General features: G+C 54.5%; 6 protein-coding genes across 6 annotated transcripts; 3 read left to right on the top strand and 3 right to left on the bottom strand.

Annotated features, from left to right (window-relative positions):
• Positions 1 to 123: 123 nt before the first annotated feature.
• FA10DRAFT_117127 (putative ubiquitin-specific processing protease 21) lies at positions 124 to 4,317 on the top strand. Its single transcript, XM_025517903.1, has 9 exons — positions 124 to 219; positions 291 to 387; positions 469 to 610; positions 690 to 859; positions 922 to 1,108; positions 1,172 to 1,280; positions 1,346 to 1,561; positions 1,620 to 2,432; positions 2,494 to 4,317. Exons 1-9 carry the CDS (start codon positions 217 to 219, stop codon positions 4,099 to 4,101), a joined length of 3,345 nt encoding a protein of 1,114 aa, XP_025377788.1. The 5' UTR covers positions 124 to 216; the 3' UTR covers positions 4,102 to 4,317.
• On the bottom strand, positions 4,259 to 5,511 carry FA10DRAFT_252114 (SFT2-domain-containing protein). The gene is made up of 5 exons (XM_025519634.1): positions 5,207 to 5,511; positions 4,969 to 5,137; positions 4,749 to 4,892; positions 4,606 to 4,680; positions 4,259 to 4,529 (listed from the first exon to the last, which is right to left on the bottom strand). The coding sequence occupies exons 1-5, from the start codon at positions 5,244 to 5,246 to the stop codon at positions 4,334 to 4,336; spliced, it is 624 nt and encodes a 207-aa protein (XP_025377787.1). The 5' UTR covers positions 5,247 to 5,511; the 3' UTR covers positions 4,259 to 4,333.
• Positions 5,512 to 5,882: 371 nt separating this feature from the next.
• On the top strand, positions 5,883 to 6,071 carry FA10DRAFT_218949 (hypothetical protein; the record flags this gene model as incomplete). Its single annotated transcript, XM_025518526.1, has 1 exon — positions 5,883 to 6,071. A coding segment is annotated over one exon (189 nt), but the record flags the coding sequence as incomplete, so codon positions are not given.
• Positions 6,072 to 6,262: 191 nt separating this feature from the next.
• FA10DRAFT_267034 (protein phosphatase 2A) lies at positions 6,263 to 8,009 on the bottom strand. The gene is made up of 6 exons (XM_025521757.1): positions 7,623 to 8,009; positions 7,473 to 7,556; positions 7,108 to 7,407; positions 6,814 to 7,053; positions 6,621 to 6,751; positions 6,263 to 6,558 (listed from the first exon to the last, which is right to left on the bottom strand). Exons 1-6 carry the CDS (start codon positions 7,713 to 7,715, stop codon positions 6,486 to 6,488), a joined length of 921 nt encoding a protein of 306 aa, XP_025377785.1. The 5' UTR covers positions 7,716 to 8,009; the 3' UTR covers positions 6,263 to 6,485.
• Positions 7,820 to 8,941, top strand: FA10DRAFT_267033 (hypothetical protein). The gene is made up of 3 exons (XM_025521756.1): positions 7,820 to 8,373; positions 8,443 to 8,652; positions 8,726 to 8,941. Exons 1-3 carry the CDS (start codon positions 8,134 to 8,136, stop codon positions 8,795 to 8,797), a joined length of 522 nt encoding a protein of 173 aa, XP_025377784.1. The 5' UTR covers positions 7,820 to 8,133; the 3' UTR covers positions 8,798 to 8,941.
• FA10DRAFT_275237 (PIN domain-like protein) lies at positions 8,919 to 13,719 on the bottom strand (the record flags this gene model as incomplete). The annotated part of the gene is made up of 7 exons (XM_025523257.1): positions 13,552 to 13,719; positions 12,039 to 13,488; positions 11,537 to 11,993; positions 11,202 to 11,497; positions 10,967 to 11,162; positions 9,589 to 10,936; positions 8,919 to 9,549 (listed from the first exon to the last, which is right to left on the bottom strand). The coding sequence occupies exons 1-7, from the start codon at positions 13,602 to 13,604 to the stop codon at positions 8,919 to 8,921; spliced, it is 4,431 nt and encodes a 1,476-aa protein (XP_025377783.1). The 5' UTR covers positions 13,605 to 13,719.
• Between the last annotated feature and the right edge of the window lie 1,263 nt (positions 13,720 to 14,982).

Genomic DNA, 14,982 nt, shown 5'->3' with positions numbered 1-14,982 from the left:
AACGGCACATCGTCGACTGCGCGCCTCATACCTGCTTGACATTGCCCGAAGCACTCGCCAGCGGCGATAGGACCCGCAACATCTTGTTCGAGGAACGCTAAGAGCGGAAACTGGGCACAGCTTCAACGGAAGAGAAGACGGTCTATTACGACAGTCCTGGCAGACGACACATTTCTTTCCTTTTCCCTCCCAATTGAAGCTCGATACGCTGCAAAGATGGTGGGTGGACTGTCGGTTTCGACCCGTGCTAGGTTGTTTTATGCTGAATTTCGTGAGGTCAACCTCGTCAGGACCCTCATCTCGATCCTTCGCCTGCCGTCGTGAGCCCGGTCGATGATGCTCCCGCCACGCCCATGGATGTGGACGACCCTGTTTCTGTGCTAGAAGGTGAGTGAGAGAATTTGGCCGAGGAGACCCTGGGGTTCAGCACAACGGATGCTCACACGGGTGCTTTTTCCCAATGCACAGAACGTCCCTTCGCGGCAAAGCATCTGGCCGATCTCGGACAGGAGGAGGAGGACTTCAAAGTCTGCCACTGGGACGTGGCCGGGTGGCGGAGCCTCGATAAGCGCCTGACCGGGCCTGAGTTTGAGTGCGGAGGGCATAGATGGTGAGAGTCGTGCCGGACAATCACGAAAGCGACCGTCAGACGTGCTGACGCCGAATCTTTTGCGTTCGCTGCACAAAAGGCGAATCTTGCTCTTTCCTTTCGGCAACTCCAATGGACAACCCAATGACATGGTGTCTGTGTATCTCGATTACGCTGATCCAAAGGGCAGTCCAGAGGGCTGGCACGTCTGCGCTCAATTTGCCCTCGTCATCTCCAACCCCTCAGATCCTACAGTCTCTTCGTCAAGCCGTGAGTTTTCAGGTGCATGCACAGAGGAAGTTCGGTAATGCTGATATCTTTTTCTGAAACAGAGGCTCATCACCGCTTCACTGCCGAGGAAATGGACTGGGGGTTCACACGCTTCAACGAATTGCGGAAGCTGAGTGTGGCGGCAGAAGGAAGAGGTCGACCGATCATCGAAAACGAGAGCGCGAGAATTTCTGCCTACGTCCGCGTTTTGAAGGACCCCACCGGCGTCCTCTGGCACAACTTCATCAAGTGAGTTCTGTAATATTGGGCGAAAAGCCCAAGCCTTTGACTGATGGACGGATTTCATCACAGCTACGACTCGAAGAAGGAGACCGGCTACGTCGGGCTCAAGAACCAAGGCGCAACGTGCTACATGAACTCGCTTCTGCAGTCACTGTACAACACGCACTATTTCCGAAGAGTGAGTGTTCATACTTATCCCTACCCGGCTCACCAAGCCGACACTCAAGTCCTCTTCCGCACCAGGCCGTCTACCAGATCCCGACAGAGCAAGACACACCGTCAGAGAGTGTCGCACTCGCCCTACAGCGGGTATTTTACCTCCTGCAGACTTCGGATCAGCCCGTGGGCACAAATGAGCTCACAAAGTCATTTGGGTGGAAGTCGCTCGACTCGTTCCTCCAACACGACGTGCAAGAATTCAACCGAGTGCTACAAGAAAAGCTCGAGACGAAGATGAAGGTACGTGTTCAAGCATTAGAGGTCGATTTGAGAGGTGCCAGCTCACAAGTCCTCACAGGGTACGGCCGCAGATGGAGCTATCACAAAGCTCTTCGTTGGGCGAATGAAGAGTTACCTGCGCTGCGTCAATGTCGACTATGAATCGGCTCGGACTGAGGATTTCTATGATGTTCAGCTCAACGTCAAAGGGATGGCCAATCTACAGGACTCGTTCCGTGATTATGTCGAGGTCGAGATGCTCGAGGGCGACAACAAATACCAGGCAGAGGGCTATGGGCTTCAAGACGCCAAGAAGGGTGTCATTTTCGAGAACTTTCCACCAGTTTTGCATCTGCAGCTCAAGCGATTCGAGTACGACATCGAAAAGGACGCCATGGTCAAAATCAATGATCGGCATGAGTTCCCCATGGACATCAATTTGCAAGAGTACATTGACAAAGCGTCGCCCGTCCGTGATGAAAATTGGAACTACAAGCTGCACGGTGTCCTCGTCCATTCTGGCGACCTTCACGGTGGGCACTACTTTGCGTTGCTGAAGCCAGAGAAAGACGGGAAATGGTTCAAGTTTGACGACGACCGAGTGACGCCCGTCACCGACAAGGAAGTTCTCGAAGACAACTTCGGCGGCGAGATTCCCAATGGGCACTTGGGCGGACAAATTGGAGCGAGGGCGCCAGTAAGAGCTATGAAGCGCTTCACGAACGCTTACATGCTTGTCTACGTGCGGGAGTCCAAAGCCGACGAAATCCTTAAGCCTTTCACGATCGAGGACACGCCTCTCCACCTCCGTGAGAGACTTGAGCAGGAGCGACTTCAGATGGAGGCACGCAAAAGGGAGCGCGAAGAGCAGCACTTGTACCTGACGGTCAAGGTGAGCGCGCAGCCTTTTCCATTAAGTCTTTACTATCTCTGACGTCTCAATGCCCCTGAAGCTCATCACCGACGACACTTTTAAGGCGCATCAAGGTTTTGACCTCGCCACTTTTGAGGAGAGAAACCTCCCTTCGTCGGATTTGCCAACGTTCCGGGTTCTCAAAAACGAGCCCTATCTCGTTTTCAAAAGCAAATTGGCTCAGCAGTACAATCTCGACGAGAATTCGATCAAGCTCTGGGTTTTGGTCAATAGACAGAACAAGACGGTCCGACCCGATACTGCCGTTCCAGAAAACGATCCCAACCTGACGCTGGAGACGGTTCGGGACCGGATGGCGTCGAGGCAGCACGATCTCCGATTTTACCTCGAGCTTCAGAGTCCTGAGATCTCGGTTGACAAGCAAAATCCGCCCTTGATGATCTTCCTCAAGTATTTCAACGTCCTCAATCAGTCTCTCACGGGCCTCGGTCGCGTCTACGTGCAGCGAAACATGAAGGTCGGCGACTTGGTGCCGACCATCAACCAGCTCATGAACTGGGCGCCGACGGTCCAGCTTCGGCTCTTCGAGGAGATAAAGCCTGGCATGATCGAGCAGATGAAACCAAAGGCCACCTTCCAACAGAGCGAGATCCAGGACGGCGACGTCATCTGTTTCCAGACGGAAATCTCGGAGAAGGAAGCGCACGACTATGAGGCTCAATCGCTTTACTCGAATCCGATTCAATTCTACGACTTCCTGCAGAACCAAATCAAGGTTCTCTTCAAGCCACGTTTCGACGACGTCGACTACAAGGGCGAATATGAGGTCACTCTGAGCAAAAAGATGACTTACGACATGATGGCCCTCAAATTCGGCGAGAGGCTCAAACACGACCCCCTCAAGCTGAGATTTACGACAGCCAACGGCCCAAATGGCACGCCCAAGACAATTCTCAAGCGGACGGCCAATCAGACCGTCAACGAGATCGTGTCGCCGAGCTACATTCAAGGGCAAGCCTCATTACTTTACTATGAGATCCTTGATGTGTCCATCGTCGAGCTCGAGACAAAGAGGAGTCTCAAGATTTGGTGGATGGGCGCCCACAACAAAGAAGAAGCTGCCCAATCTTTCCTGTTGCCCAAGACGTGCAACATCAACGATGTGGCCGATAATCTTTCTAAAAACGTCAAGCTGGAAGAGACCAAGAAGATTCGGATCTTTGAGGTGATCAACAATGGACGGCAGCAACGCGAGATCTACGGCACAGAAATGATTGGCAACATCAGCGAGCTGACTGACCTCTTTGGCGAAGAGATCTCACAGGAAGAGCTCAATGCGAGAGAGGAGGACAAGCTCATCCACGTCTTTCACTTCTCAAAGGATGCTCACCGGACACATGGTGTGCCGTTCAAGTTCGTCATCAAGCCTGGCGAGCTTTTCTCCGAGACAAAGAAGCGCATTCAGGAGCGTTTGGTGGTTCCCGACAAGGACTTTGCAAAGTTCAAGTTTGCTCTTGTCCAGTCAAGCACATATAAGCAGCCATCATATCTCGAAGACGAGGACGTCATCTACGACCACCGCTTCAGCCAGGATGATGTGCTGGGCCTTGACCACATTGACCGGTCGGGAAAGACGGGCCGCATCGCCCCTGCAGCACAAGATCGGGGCATTCACATTCGAAACTGATGATGCAAGGCTCTTCCAATTTTGTCGTCCCATCTGCCTTCCTGTCTTCTTTTCTTTTTTCGCCACCTTCTTCCCCTTCTCCACCTTGCCTTCAAGACACTTGTGCGAAGGTCGCAAAGACGACAATGAAACCCTTCGAGGGTATACAAATCCTGGAATGAAGATGACCTCTGTTTTCCGCCTCGACGAAGGACAATGATTTTCATTCCGGGCAAATAACTTTTGTTTCTTTTCAAATCGGTAAGAGGCTGGCCCCGCCTCGAAGAATCATGCTGCCGCCATATCGGAGCGTCGTAGTGCCTCCTGGGAAATACGCAGCAAGGTAAGCTACGAGAGCAATTATCTGGACGACAGCGGAAATCAACGACGGTAGCATCCAGCGCGGACCGAGGGCAAAGTACATGGTAAGGCCCAAAGAGCCAAAGTAGCTGTCAGGAGAGAAAATGCTCAGAATATGAGCGAGAGCCCCGCTCAACGATGACAGAGGAAGATGGAGATACATACGCGATGGAAAATGGTAATCGCTCCTTGGAAAGAATATGCTTGAGATGCGCAAGCGGTCCTGACAGAATTGAGAAGCTGTCTTCAGACGTCAGCACCTCTGCTCCATCACTCTCGCCGGTTGACAGCAAGCAGAGTAGGCTCACCCAATCATAAAGAGCAGGCTGCCAAGGGAAAAGGCGAGGGCGAATTTGTGCGGTCTCAGTGCCAGAATTGGCGGTGAGAGAAAGAGGAAGGAGAATGCGAAGCAGACCATGGATCCCATGATGCAGGCAACAAAGCCTAGGAACCTGCAGCATACCCCAATCGTTGTCAGTACCGCGCAGCTTTGCGAATGAAGATTCAGTCGTGAGTAGCGCTGCGCACCTCTCCCATCTGCTTAGACTCAGGTAGGCCTCTTCTTCATTGCTCCTCTGGGCGCTCCGCAGGGGTACGTAGCCGCTGAGACTACTGGAGAGCGTCGATAGGTAGCTGCCCGCCCCGCCCGTGCCACTGCCTCGTGAATCGTCCGTCGATCCTTGCGCCCACCGGAATCCTGGCCTCGCACGTCAGCAATGCCTCTGACTACGCCAAACGGACGAGTCGTTCACGAAAAAGATCTCACCAGATAGCTGCGATCGAAAGGAAGTCTCTGCGTCCGCCATCACACTTGCAGAGTTTCCAGGGTGGTGGCTTCGTCGAGCGTGGGGAGAGATATGGTGAAGACGGTGGATGTCTGCGTGGAGGCACGTCAGGGACGGTCACGTGATGCACACGTTGAAATCTGCGTTGCACGGCGTATGAGGGAGACAGGCGTCGACGTCAGATGTCGTCTCTTCGACCCTGTGGTCAGGGAAAGGAGGAGGTATCAGTTGAAGACCGCCTTAGTCGTGCCACAGTTCCTCAGGAGTGGAAGGTAGAGTTCCGAATCGGGGTCACTTGCAGAAAGCACGCGCGCGCGCGGGGTGACCGTTTTTTGAACTGCGAGAGGTTTATCTAAATTTTTCAACCTCTCTTCGTCGTTGTCGTCGTCGTCGCACGCTTCCTTCCTTTCATCCATCACTACGGTATTTCGCTTTCGAACACGTCTTGCGACGTAGGGACGAGCGGAACGAAGTAGAGGGTCAAGAGGTCCTTTCATTACAAGAAAACTCTGTGGAACCAATCACTGTTTGCTTTTCGCTTCGAGGACGTTAGGATTAGACGCTCGCCGCTCTCATCCTTCTCCAAAGATACAAAGATGGTAGGTCGATGTCCACTCTCTTTCCCCGTTTTGTAACCTCATTTTATCTTCGTCTGCACAGATCATTCCCGTGCGCTGTTTTTCGTGCGGTAAAGTCATTGGCGACAAGTGGGACGCCTACATTGCGCTGCTGGTCTCCGGCAAGGAAGAGGGCGAAGCCCTGACGGAGCTTGGCCTGCAGCGCTATTGCTGCCGAAGAATGGTCTTGACACACGTAGACCTTATCGAGAAGCTGCTTCACTATAACAGTGCGTCTCTTGGATACGAAAAGGTGTGGAAGCGCTCGACTAACTTGATCTTCCTCGCAGTTCACGAAAAAAGGTCATCAGCTGCAGCCAATTGATGTGCCTATTCCAGGACACGCCCACACACACCGACACCACCCTAGCATGTACTTTTAGCCAGATGTCGATCAAGCTCAATTCTTCGAAGCGATAACGCAACCACCACACGAAGATTATAGCTAACCCATGTGTTACGATCTAGGAGAATCTGGCGGACGACAGAAGTGAGAAGAAAAGACAAAAGGAGAAAGAACGAGTCATGAACAGGAGGGGGGGAAGGAGGGGTTCAAAGAGCTAAAAAAGAGAACCGCCATAGGATGCCTGCACAAACAGGTGCCTAGATGAGCTTCTTTTGCTTTTCTTTGCCCTTTCATGGATCACAAGAAGTAGTCTGGAACCCTTCTCGAGACCAGTGGTTCGCCGGCTCTAGGTGCTGGGTCGAATTGGAGGCTGCAGAGAAATCGCTGTGAGCTTCAGATGGGAGTGGAACACTGCAGACACGAGACACTCACAAGGTGTACTTGAGGTTCTCATCAATCTCCATGATGGCCGCTTGGTTACCACACCGATAGCAGTAATTCGGCGCACTGAAAATGGTGACGACGTTTCGCTCTTGTGACCAATTGAAGCCATCCATGACGAGCTGTTTAGCAGCAAGAGTCAGTATGCTCCAAGCAATGCTGTCTGACTTGACAAAACACTCACCTGATGCGCTCGAGCGACGAGTGTCAGGCCATTGTTGTGGTTGAAGGCTTCGGAAATGTCTTGGCCAAAGGTGTAACCAGCGCCTCGCGGACTGATGCCCCACCCACAGCGATCATCTGGATCTGACCAGAGCAGGTCGCACATGGGACCTTCGTGAGGGACTTCTTGGATGCGATCAATAGACCGAATGTGGTCCAGGGTATCGATGGAAGGCGACAGGCCACCGTGAAGGCAGAAGATCTAACACCGACAAAGTCAGGGGAGTGGAGACTGTACATCAAAGAGCATGCTCACCTGATCATCAATGAGGGCCGTTAGGGGGAGGTAGTCGAAGAGGTCGGTGAAGTACTTCCACACGTTGGCATTGCCGTACTTTCGCAGGCATTCATCGTAGAAGCCGTACACCTGCGTGATTTGTCGGCTCTCATGGTTTCCACGAAGGATCGTGACACGATCGCGGTAGCGGACTTTTAGGGCGACGAGGAGCGTGACCGTCTCGACAGAGTAGTATCCTCTATCAACGTAGTCGCCCATGAAGAGATAATTGGTGTCTGGCGAATTGCCGCCGATTCGAAACAGCTCCGAAAGGTCGTGCTTTTGAAAAGGGGCCCGGCATCAGCAGTCAAGGACAGAGGAAGGTGGTCGTTGCGATGACATACAAATTGTCCGTGAATGTCTCCGCACACTGTCACTGGGCATCGGACCGGCTGCACGTTGGACTCATCCAAGAGGATCTCTCGTGCCTAGAGAGAGACATCCTATATGTCAATCTATGTTCCCCAATTTTCTGCGTATCATGATCCCTTTACCTTGTCGCAAAGCCGTTTTATGTCATTTTCAGCCAGTTGTTTGCAATCGCTCAAGTGTGAAATCCACTGGTCCTGTTCCGAGATGTCGACCATCTTCAATATCTTCTTGTCTGCAGCCGTCGCTATCGAAAGGGCGATGTGGCGCGATCAGACGAGTGCAGCCTTCAATGGGGAAAAAAACAAACGCGCGGCTGGTGCCCCCTGCTTGCTAATGGAAGAAATGTGCTGTCCGTTCAAGTCTATCGCGCTTTCGGCCAGGAGTCGCTGAGATGTTGAGATCGCAACAATGCGGCCGTCTTTTGTCAAATGTATCGGGCGATGAAAGGTTTCGTAGGGTGCTAATGACGGAGATGGTGGTGTCTGCGCTCTGTCATCTCACTTTCGCAGCCAGAGGCAACGCCGGGAAACATGACGACCGACCGCGCGACTAGCCGAAGCCACGTGGCTCAAGCTCACTCCTCAAGTCAATCTGACCAGAGAAGATGCTCCTCTCAATCTCTCTTCCTCAACAATGGCCGGCTATCTCGCGCGCACCGCTCGAGTTAGCACTTGCAGCCTGCGTGCCACCTACAGCTCATCGGTGGTGCGCACCGCCAGTCTGTCAACGTCGGCCGTAGCTCGAGCCTCTTCGACCGATGCGAAAGACCCTCAACTTGGCGACTACCCGGACCTCCCTCCCATCAACCTACAGACGCGGCGCTACGACCCCCGATGGTGGGACCCTCAAGAGAAGCGTAATTTTGGCGAAACAGTAAGTCTAATGGACCCCTACTCTTGCTGCTTCGCCTCTCTAAAAAGTTCGCTCCGATCTTTGCGACAGCTTCACGAGCAAGATGACGTCCTCGGCGTCTGGGCACCCGATGTCCACAAGACGCCAGCCTTCTCGGCCCTTTTGCAAATCCTTACAGCTGCGGGCGGCTTCGGTGCCTTTGCCGCCGTAATCTACCTCTCCTTCCCCGGCAGACCTGCAAACCCGAGAACGTACCCTCGTGAGGGTCTTGCGACTGAGCTAGGTAGCGAGCTTGTTGCTGTGAGTCGGAACAATGTCGACGCTCAGCCAATCTGCTGCTGATCACTACCTTTGTACTTATCACCCCTTGCAGGCAGCAAAGGAAGGCGCATTTGATGGAGGCGAAGACGGAGAAGAAGACGAAGCAGAAGAGGACGACGAGTGAAGCAGAGTAAATCAATTACATCACTTGTTGAGACAGTGTGAAATTGCATGCTGGAGACTGGATGGTGCTACAGAAGTGTTCGAAAGAGGAGAGCCTTGTGTACAGTACAAAGATTGTTGGATTATCGATATTCTTCTGCGCTGCTGCTGAAGCCGTCTTCGTTGTTGTCACTGATCGGCTCGATGTTGATCAGTTGCCTCGCCCTTGCTGCTGAGGCCCTTTGTGGAACCAGACCGGCTGTGATGCTCTGACCGCGGCTGGGAGGCAACGAAGCCACGTCGTCCAACGACATATTGCGGCCAGTTCTGATGGAGGTGCCGCCTCGTGCAATGGGATTCTTGGGTCTTCTAGTCCTCTTTTTGGGCGCAACATCCTCCTTGCTCGACGTCTTTCTTTTAGCCTTCTTTGCTGCCATGCCACGCCCACCCTTATCGTGCCCCTTTCCCGTATCTGTCTTCTCGCCTCTTTCACCTTCAAACTCCTCGACGTCCTTGCCTCTCTCTGTACCTTCCCTTTCTCCTCCACCCTCTCCTCTCCTTACGATTGGACGAGATCTCTTCCCCATCTCCTTTCCCAACAGCTCCTCGGGAACATCGCCACCTGCCCACTGCTCTGCGTCCTCCTTCAGCGCCTTCTCGCCAAACTGGTCTTCTCCCTCTTGCGGTTCATGCGGCTCCTCTAGTCCATCTACATTTCCCACTTCAGCCCGTCTCTGCCTCTGCGGCGTTTGTCTAGGTTTCGCAGCTCCGGTCCTGTTGCTCGCCCGAAAATTGTTGACGACCTGCTGCAACCGCTCGCTGCCGTATGTTGGCCTCTGCCGGCCCGCATATACGCCGGCACCTGCCGTCAGATCGAAGAAATTTCCGCGGTCGAGCGTCGACTGATTGCCCCTCGCTCGGCTTCTTCGATTTTGTGCCTCGATGGCTGGCAACAGGTAGTGGTCCGTCCGATCGCTGGGCCACCGGAGATACTCAAGGAAGAAGCTCCGCAGCGAGTCGAGGTCAGGTAAGCCCCACTGAAACGCCTCTCGGCTGACATCGACCTGAGGCTCATAGTAGGCATCTAACACCTTGGGGTCAGGCCAATTGGCATCGAGCGTCACTTTGTTTCGAAGCGACTTCTTGATGCGGCGCATCGTCAGGCCCCTTGTATCGTCAACGTGGGAGTCCTTGCCCTGCTGCACCTTGAGCCACCACTGGCGGAAGTTGACGAGGGCATCGTCGCCCTTGAAGATGGAAAGAATCTCCATTGCAAGGACCGGTCCGACACCTGCGAGTCCTTCGGTGTAGTCACTGCCGAGGAGGTAGGCAAGCTGCACGAGCTTGGTGCGGTCCATGCCGAGGTCGTGCTGCAGATCCGACAGCTTAAAGCATTCAACATACTTTTTGTTGTTAAACATGTTCTTGTAGACAAAGGTGCCGCCAAAGAGAAAGACGTCGGAGTCATCAGTGATGACTCCATCGGCCAATCTGAGGGCGACGAGCTCGGCGCACTGGGCTTCCGCTTCCATGGGCGCCGTGATGTAAGGCAGGCCAAAGAGACGGAGCATGAGCTGGATCTCACGTGCCATTTGCTGCGTAACATCACCCTCTGTCCTTCTCGTCGTCGCATGCTCGCTGCGCAGCTTGTCAACCTCTTCCTGTACCTCTTGTTGGATCTGATGGAGGCCTTGGCCTTTTGCACGAGAGAGGAACGAGACAAATTCGTCCTGATCGCCCTGCATCTGTCCGAGCTCGGCTTCGTCATCGGCTTCCAGGGCTTCTAGCTCCTCGGCGCTGGGCAGTGGGAAGCCATCGGCCCCCAGCATCGGAGCCCGAGGCTCTCCTGGCGACGGAGAAGGGGACCACTCGATTGGCGTACCCTCATCGTCGTCTTCTTCCTCGACCGCAGTGTTGAGGGAAGGCAATGGCCTCTCGTCTACTACTTCGTCCATCATAGCGGGCAAATTGTCGAATTGCGGCTCTTCTTCTGGTTCCTCCTTGGTGCCGTGCGAATGGGGCAGGTCTACCACCAGGCCGCTCGAGTCGCCCTTGACGACGCTGGGAGCCTTTTCAACGTCTTCTTGCCTGTCTCTACCGTTCTTCTCTACCTCCGTAGGCATCGCTGGTTCCGAATCTTCGTCCGTCTTTTGCACGGGTTCTCTTTTTACACCCTCTTCCACAAAGATACCCACAGAGACACCCGAGGAATGGCTATTGTCTAGTTCAGGGACGCGCGCATCGTCTCGGTTGTCGACAGCTTTCGCTTTCGACCTTCGTGCTATGGATAATCGGCGTGAGCTCGGCATCGCGAAATCGACGACGTTGACCTCAATCTCAGGTGACTGTTCAGTGGCAGCCGCCGAAGGGCCGTCAGCCTCCTCGCCCTGGTCGCGTGTGGATTGCAAAGTCGATTCAGCCCTAACTGCATCTCGCTGAGCCGAAACTGTCACTGAACTTGTTGACAGCTGTGGCACGGTGGCGACTGCCTCATCCGCGCTCTCAGACAGGTCGACTGGGGTTGCGACTTCCTTCGTGGCATACCCGGCCCCGCTATCCTTCCTGGACAAAGACACCATCTGCTGGGGCTGAGAGGCTTGCTCCTCTTCGTCCTCTTCCTCGTCTGCTTCCTCGTCCCATCGCCGCTTGACCAGGAGTTTGGAGTTCAGCCGTTCCGGATAGCCCGGCCTGTCTGAGAGTCGAAAGCTGAGCGCCGGTCCTCCTGCAGTGCCTCGATCCGGCGTCACATCTCTTCTGCTACTTGAGCTGTTCAGACTCAGGTGGTCTCCGTTTCTTGGACCATCCCTGGCCCCATTGCCTTTTGCTAAAGTCGGCCAAGCTTGCCCTCTGACACCAGCCACGCGATCGTGCTCTGCCGTCACTGTCCTGCTGTTTGACGTCTCCGGCACGCTGGCGTAGAAAGAGCTATAGTCGTGAGCTTCGAAAGCATGTGTAGGTACTTCGTCCATGTCTTCTTCGTCGGTGCCGCCTTCGAGAGAGGTTTCTGAAACCGTCACAACCTCCTCCTCTCTCGTCTTGGTGCTCGCGACGGACTCTCTGAGAGCCATTGCCAGATCTTGAGCTTCATCTTCTTCGAGCATCTTGTCTTGGCGGCTGCGGTGGCCATCGTAAATTTCTTGCCAGTCTTCGCTTGCCTCGTCTTCGCTCTCGTCGTCGGCGTCCATGTCAATGTTTTCGGGCCGAAAGAGGTCCCTTGCCTCCCACGAACCAGCGACAACGCCCCTCGAACGTCTGGAGAGAACCGCTGCCTCCCTCGACTTTCGCAGCTGGTCTTCCATTTTCTCCCGTTCGTCTTCGACGCCTTGCTCCCGTCGCTTTTCCCTTGCTAGCTCTTGGGCACGGCGTTGGAGCAACTCCCGAGCCACTTCCTTGCGCGCTGCTGGATCGTTTGGGTTTGCTTGTGCCAGCGCAGCAGCCGTGGAGGCCGGCACTGGGTCGGCTGCAACGCTGGGAACAGCTATAGAGACGTCGATGGGCACGTCTTCCATGTCGGCGTCCGAGTCCGTCAATTTTGCCGTCGCACCTTCGTCGTCGGTGCTGCTCTTGAATGACGCCGTGTCATCTTCGTCGACCACGATTGCCTTTTCCTTGGATGCACCCTGATCCACGACGCCCAAGGAGAAGCCGCCTTCCTTGCCCTTGTTCTTGACAAGGACATACTCTTTGTTGCGTGCGCCTGCAACGCGGATGGGCACCTTGATATGGGCATCGCCAATCTCGTCGGTGACCTCGAGCACCTTTTGGGTGAGCTCGTTGCGCGTCTTGAGGCCGGCAATCTGTGCTTTTGAAAAATCGATGGGCGTGGGCGACTGGGCGAGCATGGTCTGAAGGCGCTTGTACGAGGTGCCGCGTGAGGCCGCACGCAGGTCGCCCACCAGCTCATACTGGAGCTCGGGAGGAAGCGAGCGGAAAAACTCGGAATCCATGTCGAGGTCCGTGGGTCCAATGGAAGACAGCAGGGCGCGGAGCTCTCCTTCGGTGGCGAAGCGGATGTCCTGCCTCCTGTTCCTGCCCTTGCCCCGCGTCGAGGCGTTGCTGCTGTCGGCCGTCAGTGAAGAAATGTCCTGCTCCAAGGCTGGGAGCGCATAGGGATCTTTATGGAAGTCATTCCGCTTGTTTCTGCTCTTTGCGGCTTCCGTCGCCGGCGAGTCTCTCGGCTCATCCAGACCGTTTTCATCGTCACCATCGCCACGGCCTCGCCCCTGATCGGCGTCTGTCTGACCACGACCGTCGCTTGGGGCAGCTCCTGTCTGAGCAGCGAGATCGTCAAAGTAGACAGTGTCTGCTCCCAGGCCATGGCCGCCCTGGCTTTCTGTCGCCCCCTCGTCGACGCCAGACCCTGTTCGTCTCTCCTTGCCCTTGGCCCCACCACCGCCCGAGACGTGTACGACGGCAGCCTCACGCATCCTTGCATTGAGCAGTCGCTCTGCAATCTTGCGATGGTCGTCCTTTGCCCCTTGCCTCCTCGTGCGGCGATTGACGAGTGTCTGCCTCTTCATGACCGGGGCGCCGCCGTCAAAGACAAAAATGGGTCGGATCCCATAGTGGATCAGCTTGAGAATCCGCCAGAGAAAGCCGAGAATGTGTGCATTGGACAGCGTCCGCCCCTCCTTGTCGCGCATGGCCATCTGGAAGTGGTAGAGCCAGATGGACGAGTCGATAGCCAGACGCTTGCCCTCGAGCGATTCGAGCCTGGCGTGGTAAGACTGAGTCTATGCCCCTTGCTTGCCAGCATCGCCTTCCGCACCAACTCACTTGGTAGGCCGTGCACAAGGCTGGATGAGATGCCATAGGCCCTGCACACCCATTGTGCCACCTTATGCGGACCGTCGGCTGTCCTTCTCGTGGCCCCGTGCGAGAAAGCTGTGCGATGGAAAGAGAAGGTGCTCAGCAGCCAAAAGGAAGAGCGTGCGTGTATGTATCGGCGCGCGCACACCCGCGATTTAGAGCTTTGCTGAGGGATCAAAAATAAATAAATTCGGGAAAGCACCTTTTTGGTCTCGCGCTCGGCCGATGTGACTGACGGCTGTATCCATAGACGATCTCATGGCGAAGGAATCACGGCAAGCCTAGCTCTGACCGGAGCTGGCGGGAGCTTGAATGACGCTCGCCCTGCTTCCTTAGATGGAACGATGAGCGGGAGAAGAAGAGAGGCTTGAAGCAGCGGTCATTTGCGTGTCGTCGGTTGAGCTCGTACGTCAGTGGATTTCTTCGCTTTTGGAGAACATCGGCGGCTAGACCTTTATCAGATTAGAGGAACGATCCCCGTCCTGCTGACGAGCGCGCACGAGCGCTTGCATCACGAGCAAACCATACGCTTGGATCCGATCTTAAGCTGATTGTGCGCATTTGAGAGAAGAGGGGAGGGGCCACCCTGACCGTGGCACACAACTTAGAGTACCTAGTCCAGCCTTGCTTTCTTCAAGAGGAAGAAAATTGCACCGGTGGTCTGGAAAGCCCACATCATCGACTAGATCAGCTTTGATAGCATACAATTCTTTCTTACCACCATTTCACACAAAGGGCTTTCTTTCGGTCTCACTACTTTTCTCTTTGGGACAGGACATTTGCCTTCTCACGCACTTTTTGGCAGGTTACAGGAGGCTTACAAAATTTTTACAAGCTTTCTTTCCTAATTTCGGGAAGCGGAACAATGGGACCCGTCGTCCCGTCCTCGTCGCCGTGGCTCGCGAGACGGGACAACTGCTGCCGATAAAAGTACAGACAAAATAAAAGACGCCCTCTAAAGCCCTCTGGGGCAAAAGACGGGCAGTAGGAAGGCAAGTAGGCTATGCTGCAGGCCAAGCTGGTCGTGTCATTAATGCACACACAACGCGACGCCGCCCGGCTCATTAGGGATGCCGCGCTGTACGGTGGTGACCTTTTTTAATATCGAGCCTGAAAGAAGACATCCGCTCTTTCCAAGGAACGAAGGTAGGGGCGGAAGAGGCTAGGGGCTGCATGTCAATGTGCCAAGTGACAGTGTAGCCTAGGCTCTAGCCGCTGCGCTGTGATGGGTTTGTGAGCGAGGAGATATAGAGAGAGCTGTATGTTTAGTGCTGTTGCAGTAGTTTGTCTTGTTGTCTCAGGCAGAAGTTGTTGACTGGAAACGCTAAAGGGGGCCGAGCTGACCAAAAAGAAAATGACTAAACTAAAAAGAAACAAAAAAAAAACCCATGAGGTAGG

The sequence above is a fragment of the Acaromyces ingoldii genome (genome assembly GCF_003144295.1).
Source record: "Acaromyces ingoldii strain MCA 4198 unplaced genomic scaffold FA10scaffold_3, whole genome shotgun sequence".
Lineage (NCBI taxonomy): Eukaryota > Fungi > Basidiomycota > Exobasidiomycetes > Exobasidiales > Cryptobasidiaceae > Acaromyces > Acaromyces ingoldii.
This window is presented reverse-complemented; position numbering and strand designations above follow the sequence as displayed.